The sequence below is a fragment of the Aotus nancymaae genome, unplaced genomic scaffold (genome assembly GCF_030222135.1).
Source record: "Aotus nancymaae isolate 86718 unplaced genomic scaffold, 86718_ANA_hifiasm-v0.15.2.pri h1tg000004l, whole genome shotgun sequence".
NCBI classification, from domain to species: Eukaryota; Metazoa; Chordata; class Mammalia; order Primates; family Aotidae; genus Aotus; species Aotus nancymaae.
The window spans coordinates 45,335,649-45,343,921 of NW_026988415.1; the positions used below are offsets into that span (position 1 = coordinate 45,335,649).

The following is an 8,273-nucleotide window of genomic DNA, read 5'->3' on the forward strand; positions in this document are numbered from 1 at the left end:
AAATAAAGACAAGTAAGAGGGAAGAAGTGGAAAGAAGAATGAGAAGGAACAAGGGAAAAGGGAAAGGAGCAGATGGATGCTAGTCAGGCCTGTACCTGCCTCAATGGGGCTTTTTACTACTCGAGTCAGCCTCATTTTCACCCCAGGTGTAAAAATCACTCCACACCTCCAGTTCAACATGGCTTGATCTGGATTTTTTTAGATGTTCAAGCTACATATCTGGATCAAGGCACAAGTTTGTACTCGTCAACTCTATTTTTTCAAGTATTATATCTCCAATGAATATTGTTTTTTGAGGAGAAAGGTTTTAAATCAGGCACTGAAAATTTATCAATAGTATGATCCAATTTGATGTAAAGAATATAAAAGTATATGAACAGTAAAAGTATCTGGAAGGGTATACATTGTTTCAATTCTATACTTCTCTCCCCAGTTGCCCATAGTTCCTCACAATTCTTTTGCAGCCCTTCACTCTTTGACTCTGCAGCTTCTCTCTGGAGGATCACATGTACTTCCACGTGCTCAGTTATCATCCATCCTCCAGTGGCTCTCAAATCCTTATTTGTAGCCCATTTGTCACCTCTGAGCACCAGATCAATACATTCAAGTGACAATAGGATATCCCCATCTGAGTGTCACACAGGTACATCAAACTGAATTTATTTTAAAGGAATTAATACTCCCCACCCCATCGCCTCACAAATCTTTTTTCTCTCATCTAACAATAGGAGCGAGGAAAAATGTTAATTCACTTTTCCATCACCTCATCTTTAAAACTGGTGTTAAATGAGTTGCTACATATGCATGATTTAGTAGGTTTACCATATTCAGCAACTTTAAGCCAACCTGGTTTTGTTTCTACTACAAACATGACAATACGCACAGGGAAACCTCGGTCTAAAACCAGGTAAGTGAATAGAGGATTTTACCCTTTCCTGGCCTCATATATAAAGTAGGATAACATCCCCCAAACAACTAGAAATATATTGCAGAGGCTGGTGTGATCATGTCTGAGGAAACACTTCGGATTTTCAGAAAAAAAAGAAAACTCTACCCCTGTGAGAAATTATTTTAACATTTGCCTTGCAGGAATGACAGAACTTTACACAGTAGTCACTTAATAAATGTTAACTTTTATTGTTACTATTATTTATTAAATGACACTAAAACATGGCAGAATGCCCCAGCAAAACAAAAGTCAACCAAAAAACTACCAACCCTGCATTCTAGGTAATTAAGGGTGCTCAATTTTCTTAATGAACTACTAGGTGCCAGAACATTGTAAGTACTTTGCATATATTATCTCATTTAATCCTCACAATAAGCCCCATCTTCACCATTTATCTATCATTTCAGAGAAGAAACTTCAACCTACCTCATTTTTAATCTAAATATTTCTTCCATTCAGTATGTGTTCCAATCAATCACTTGCTTCATTCCCAACACTTTTCTTTTTCAAAAACTTCCTAAAAATCAATACCCATTTTGGATAAATAAGAAAACATAGATGAATAAAAAGTAAAAAAGTAAAGATCACTCATTTTCCTTCTACCCAAAGATAACTACTATTTCTATCTGGATATCTATAACTCCAGTTTTTTGTGTCCTTTTAAACATATGTTTTTATTAGTCTCAAAAAAAATGGAATTCTACTTCAAATACTTCTATGTAGCCTTTTTTTCTTTCTCACTTCACCATGCATAATGAATAGCTTTTCCTGGCAATATAGATTTCCTTCAGCATACATATAATATCCTACTGTGTGAACACTCCTTACTTTATAACCAATCCAGTGTGCTAGATAATTAAATTGCTTCCAATTTTTACTAGCTTAGGCAGTGCTGGGATAAACAGCCTTGTACATACAATCTTTGGGCAATTATTCAATTACTTCCTTAGGACAAAGGGTTTACATATTTTAAGGCTTATGATCTGTATTACCAAATGGCCACCCCTACTGTGTGAAAGGCTCCATTTTGCCACACCCTTACTGACACTGCACAGTAATAGAGACTTTCATATGGACCCCAATTATTTTCTAGTAAAAAAGATTTAGTGGCTCTGGGTGTTCAATGGGATAATGTTTAAACAGCTCTCCACAACTGGCTTCACTCAGCTTTCCAAAATTATTTACTTCCACTCTCCACACTTTCCACTCTAAGCAGAATGATGTCCTGACTGTTTTAGGAAAAGGGTTCCTACCTCCATGCCTTTCTCACATCATTCCCCTCTCGTCTTGCCTCATGGAATGCCCTAACCACCCTACCCCATTCAGGACTCATTTTCAATTGCCACCTCCTCTGCAAAGCTTTAGCTGACTAGCACATCCCACAGAAGCTTTTGCCTCCTCTGTGCTCTCAGAGGGAACATCTGACAATGAGTATAAGTTCCAGATATTCCGTTATCTTTTGGTTTGTATGTTTCTTATCTCTCCAACTAGGTAATGAAGTGAAGAACAGGGATGGTTTATTTCTTTCTTCTTTTTTTTCTTTCCAGCATTAACATACAACTTTATTTATGATATACAAATTAAATTAATGAAAATGACAGAAGGGAGCTTACTTATGATGAATTGGTTCACTGTCACTTATGCAGAAGAAATAGCAAAATATTTCAATCTAGGCAGCGAGATAAAAACAACAAACATGTTTTCAGAACAAGTAGAGATATTCATCCATCCATCTTAAACCTAAAGACCAACTCGGTTAAATATCAGCATTGATGATACAATATGATATTCATTATTCAAAACTGGCAGCTTAAAGGATTCCTTTACCATATAAACAAGGTGGAGAAAAGGAATAGTTTACAATGTGTGTTGCTTCTAAACTATAAAATAAAGGAGTTATTCCTGGCTCTTTGGGAACATACGTTCAGCCAATTTGGCCATGAATTTTCCAACTTTTACTTTCACCAAAAAATCATGATGGCTTTCTATTCCCAGAACCTTATCAGCACACACTTGAAATTCTTTTAAAAAGAAAAAAAGTGAACCTTCACCAAATTGATTCTGAGTAGGTTCATTTTCTTCCCATTTGAAATTATCATTTATGTTCTCAAATATGACCAGAAGTTTAAGAATAACTTCTTTGTCCTCCTTCTTATTAAAGAGAGAGCCCAGTGAAGATGGTACTTGGGCCCTGAGCAGTTCCCTAGTCATAGCTGGATTTTCAGCCAAATTCAAAAGGAGTTTCAGAACCTGAAGTTTGGTTTCTTCATTTCCCGCTGAAAATAAACGAAAAAAGTCAGAAATGGAATTAGCAAGCATGTGCTGATACTCGTTAGTAACAGTCATATTTGTAAGCAATCTTAGTCCAGCCAGCTGCACAGATGAGTTCAAGCGAGAAGTGATTGTGTCGTCACACACTTGATTCATGTATACCTTAAGCCTGCGCTGATTTTCAGTATTCACACTCAAGTTATTCAGGACAATCAAAGCCTTTTCTTTAACTATGGGATCTCGAGTATTGAGAATCTTTGCAACAATTGGGAGACCACCCAGGTCACGAATAATATCTCTGTTAAATGCATAAGCAGCATTGTTACCCAGAGCAATTAAAGCTGCTTCAAGAATATAAGGCTTTTCAGACATCTCAACCAAGCAAAGAACCTTTTGTAGCTCTTGAGGGGACAAAACGGTATCATCTGAATTGGGAGAAGCCCGTTTCTGTACAGCCCGACGTGCCCGGGTAGCCCTGGCCCTTGCCCTGGCCCTAGCTCTGGTTCCAGCTTCAGTCCCAATCCGGGCCCAAGGTGGGTACCATACTATACTCTTGCTCTCATTGCTGTCATCATCATCATCAGACCAGTCATTGTACCTGGCCCCAGAACAGTCCCCAGCATCATCCACATCCCCAGACCCACCCTCAGCCATTTTTTCCTTGTTCTGTTTTCTTCCCCTAGTCAGTCTATAAATGCAATAGCAGGCGCCAGCCCCAATCACCAGGCCTGCAGTCACCCAGCCTACTTTCCTGGCGTAGCCCATGCAATCGTCCCTGACAATGGCAGGGACCAAGGAATAGAGTAGTCACTCAGGCTAGGGGAGGAAGGCTGCGGGACTGGTCGCAAGCCTGTGGAGGGTAGTCGTCTTCAGCCACTTCAAGGCCACAACAGATGATTCTGGAGGTTGACCTAGGAGTGGAAGAAGAAAATCAGGTTTGAGTTTCTCTTCTGCTTGTGTTGCCTGCCCTGTGCAGGGAGTTGCGCAGAGGGACAAGATAATAATAATTGAATGCTGGGTAGGAAATGTAAATTTTTGACAAAATCTCTATGCCTCTCATTTCAGCCTTTCCCTCCCCATCCCAGTTCACCCCGCCCAAAGCCTAGATAATGCCAATGGAATCCACAGACTGAGACTTCTGCTGGGGTCTCAGTCATCACAACCTCAGATGTCCCCAGGGACCTGACTAGAACCCTTGCACTAACCTCCTCAAGAAAAGCAGTTCGCCCCTTCTTCTTTCCCCTGGTGCTGTGCCACGCCCAATAACCTTTTCAATCTGCAGAGAGACCAGAGCCAGTGAGAACGGAGGACTTCATGGATTGACTGTTCAATTGTTGCTTTCCTGATTCACCATCCCGGTTACCAGGTTTGTTTTTAACCTCTTTATGCCATCCCAAACATGCACAGGTCTGCCCCCTCCCTAGCCTGAAATGGGAGGGAGGTAAGGAAAATAAAGCAGGATTGGATGAGCCTCTCCAAAATGCGGCCGATTTCTAACCCCTCCCCCATTCCAGGCAGCCCCCACGCCCACACCGACCTCTACTGATCAGAGGAAACTTCCTCCCTCACTTCAAGCGGAGCCACCTGCTACAGCAGACCTGCAGGATGACGGATCGAAAATATGGGGAGAAAGCGCTGTTAAGAGAGGAGGATTGAACAAACTATCCAATAGGTTTCCCTGCTGTCATTTCCCCTACTTCCCCCCCACCACACACACACACACACACAAAGCACGCCATTTCGCCACAGTTCAGGGAGTGCAAGAAACACATTCGGACTCAGACCTGTACCTAGATTATTACCTTCTCTGGCTTCTCCCCGCCCCCGCCGCCACCCCTGCCCCTCGTAGGGTCCCCAGATGGTCTTACCCTCAAATCGACCTTCACCGATTGGGATTAATTTCTTTCCTCTTCTCTTGCCTGGCGTTGTGCCGCAACCTACAGAAAGACTGGCCACCCGGGAGAGGCTTGGACCCACTAGATACAGAGCCATGGTCACTAAGACACAGCCACAGGCAGAAAGACGGGAAACTGCCGCTACTGAGTGCTTGGTGGACGGAGTAGTCTCCAGAACACAAAACTCTTTTCTAATTCGGAGGCCTGGTTGTCAGAGGTTTCCCACCCCTATTACCTCTCTTGGGGTTCTGCTGACATATCACGTTGCATTTCAGCACCCCCGCCCCCATATCCAGCCATTTCCCTCCTGCACTGTCCTGGCGGAGTAAGGGCCAACACCCAGGCCACAGCTCCCTTTCCGGATTGCGGGCCTAGGCTCCCAGCAGTCTTCCATCTCCCGATCTCTGAACTCCTCCCCAAACACCCCCCAGCTCACCGTTTCGCAGCATCGAAATGGGCTGCAGGCGGGACATATGTCTTGGAAAGCGGGCGGCGAGTGGGAGAGACGACGGAGGCGCCTCAGTACCCGCGACGGTCTCGGCCCTACGCCCTCAAGCACCCCGACTTTATGGAATCTCCCAGGCACTGACCTGCAGGGATCCGGGACAATTTCCTTCTCCTCCTTTTTCCCTCTGCTGCAGGCCCGCCCTCCCTAAGGGCAATGGGGAGCTGGTACTCAGACGGGAACAACGACCAGGACAAGAAGGACTTCTGCACACGTCAGCTCTTGGTCACGTGAGAGCTACGTCATCCACCAACTCTGGTCCCCAATTTCCCCTCCCACCAGCAGTGCGGCAGAAGAGGGCCCGCCCCCCTTCCTTCCCTCCCCCACACCAGGCCTTGTTACTCTTTCTTATTCGATAATCTCATCACCTTGTAGTTGTGTTTCCCTTCCTCCGGTTACCAGAAAGGGACAGCATCTTCCCCTGAGGCTACGGGCCACTTGCACTCTTTTGAAAATTTGCCTCTTCCTTCCCTAGGCTCCTGGGACAGCAGCCTCTCCCTCCACCTCCCCTCCCCCCGAGCTATTAAAGTCTACCATTTCCTCTGAAATCAAGTCCCAGATCTGAACGGAAGAAGCGATTAGAAAAGAAAATCTGGAATGAGAGTGTGGCTTTTACTTTCTTAATACTCTGCTATTTTTGTTCCCTCCCTCCCCCACCGCCAGCCTGCATTCTTTTTATGAGAAAAAATACTATAAAGCTATTCCCATTTTAGAAGAAATGAGTGGAGGTTGGAGAATGATGTTGAGTTATGGCCTCCAAAAGTCCCACATTTTCTTACTTGGTGAAGAGTGTTACACACTTCACTCAAAGCAATCTTAATGTCTTCTGGGGTCTAGCACACAGCACAGCCCTGAATGAGCTAAGCAGTGTGTCTGACAGTATGTAAATCTTCTGACTAGGCCAGTCTTCTGAATAGGAGAGCTACAGACTTTCACTTGCATCCATTAGCAAGGATGAGGTATTGAAGTCACAAAAGCCAGTAACACAGAAAAAACAAAACTGAGGAACAAACATAAGTGCACAGTAGGTATCTGTAAGATAAAGCATGCACACTGACAAAGTGGGTGTGCATACAGAGAACATTACGTAATATACTTGGACAAACTAGAGAATATCATCTATAAACAAAGTAAGTAGTAGAGGAACACATACAAAGACAAAATTGGCTGAAATTGGAACCTAGCGATTAGTATGAAACTATTTCACTCACTGGTTTGACAAACTGAATAATTCACCCATCATCAATGAGTTAACTTTTTTAAAGTAGGAAAAGGAATAAAATAATTACATCCCCTCATTGTTTAAGTGAACTAGATTTGGTCTCAGTTGCTTGCAACCAAAGCAACTAAAGCACAATACAAAAACACAGGTAACAATACAAAAGTAATATAGCTTTTCAGAACATGGGGCCTTCAGTGAGATATTACCTAATAGTTTTAATAAAAGGTTATTATCTGAGTATAACTTTTAAAATAGACAATATGGGAGTAAATCAAGAGACTGAGGAGGTTGAGAACATGCAATCCCCCAGGAAAATTCATATCTATGTAACTTCTGGGAGGCAGTACAAGAATGTGATTGAAATTTATTTAGTAAACAGAAACCAAATCAACTATATGATCCTGCATTTAGGGAAAGATCATGTGTAGCAAAGGGGCTTATTCAAGCATAGGAATATATGAAAAGGACAGAGGAAAGTGTTGGTATTTCCCACCCAAGCACTATCTGAAGGAGAAAGAGTGTTGGCTAAGGAGAATGGGACATTTCACTTTACCTGGCAGAGTCATGCCCATGATATATAATAGTACTTCACGTGTCCTCAGCTGAAACCCACTTCTTAAGATGAACGAATACCCTTGCTCTGATTGCAGGCTCACCAAACAACTTTCTAAGTTGTGGTTTCCCAAGTAGTAGCTTGTCTACAGGGAAAGAATGGGCAGGTAAGACTGACAGAAACCTCCAGTACCCCCTGACAATTATATTTCTCAGGGCAAATTAATTCAGTTGTCACTCCTGTTGAGACAGCTTCCCTTGTAGTTTACTTATGAAGAAAGAATGCAGAGATCCATAGGTTTGAGCATTCAGAGCTACATTTATATATAAGTCTCTATGAATGGGAGTCTTTCCTCCAGAGGCAACTCTTCTCAGCATACAAACAAAATCAGGATTTGATCATGCAGTGCTGAGGCAGAGACCCTGAACTGTACATGCAACCTTGTGGAAATCCTGTGGGAGAAGCCCAGTGGCCTTGGCTCAAAGGACAGCCTTGTGCATCACCATTTCATAACTATATCTTTCTAATGTTTAGTCAACGGTGGAAATTACAACTAAGATACACTGTGGCAGATTATGCCCCCACCATCAGTTATAGACAAACAAAGGGTTAATTTCCAAAGAGGTTAAAGGGCTCCTGCAAATCAACAACAACAGCTGAAACAGTTTACATTTCTCCCTGGGAAAAGAAAGGAAGTGCGTTTTACATTTTATATACCCTATTGTTTTTTCCTCAGCAAAAGGGTGTGGTATTGTGCCCAAAACAGACCAACCAAAAGCTGTCTTACTAAAATTTCAATCTTCATCAGAGAGATGGACTTATGACATCCTGAAAAGATATCATCTTTCAACTCCTCCTACCTAAACCCCTCAGGGACG

At 42.7% G+C, this 8,273-nt stretch overlaps 1 protein-coding gene across 3 annotated transcripts; it reads right to left on the reverse strand.

The window, feature by feature from the left end:
* Positions 1-1,113: 1,113 nt before the first annotated feature.
* ARMCX3 (armadillo repeat containing X-linked 3) lies at positions 1,114-5,856 on the reverse strand. Of its 3 annotated transcripts, none has more exons than XM_012438892.2 (5): positions 5,706-5,856; positions 5,089-5,168; positions 4,758-4,818; positions 4,426-4,496; positions 1,114-4,131 (listed from the first exon to the last, which is right to left on the reverse strand). In XM_012438892.2, exon 5 carries the CDS (start codon positions 3,983-3,985, stop codon positions 2,846-2,848), a length of 1,140 nt encoding a protein of 379 aa, XP_012294315.1. In that variant the 5' UTR covers positions 3,986-4,131; positions 4,426-4,496; positions 4,758-4,818; positions 5,089-5,168; positions 5,706-5,856; the 3' UTR covers positions 1,114-2,845. The 3 variants fall into 3 exon arrangements, with proteins under 3 accessions (XP_012294315.1, XP_012294316.1, XP_012294317.1); XM_012438893.2 differs by having other exon boundaries at positions 5,552-5,856; XM_012438894.2 differs by having other exon boundaries at positions 5,089-5,196; positions 5,552-5,856.
* Between the last annotated feature and the right edge of the window lie 2,417 nt (positions 5,857-8,273).

Bases quoted from the DNA above. Each gene is read 5' to 3' on its own strand.
- ARMCX3 (XM_012438892.2), bottom strand. From the start codon at position 3,985: ATGGGCTACGCCAGGAAAGTAGGCTGGGTGACTGCAGGCCTGGTGATT.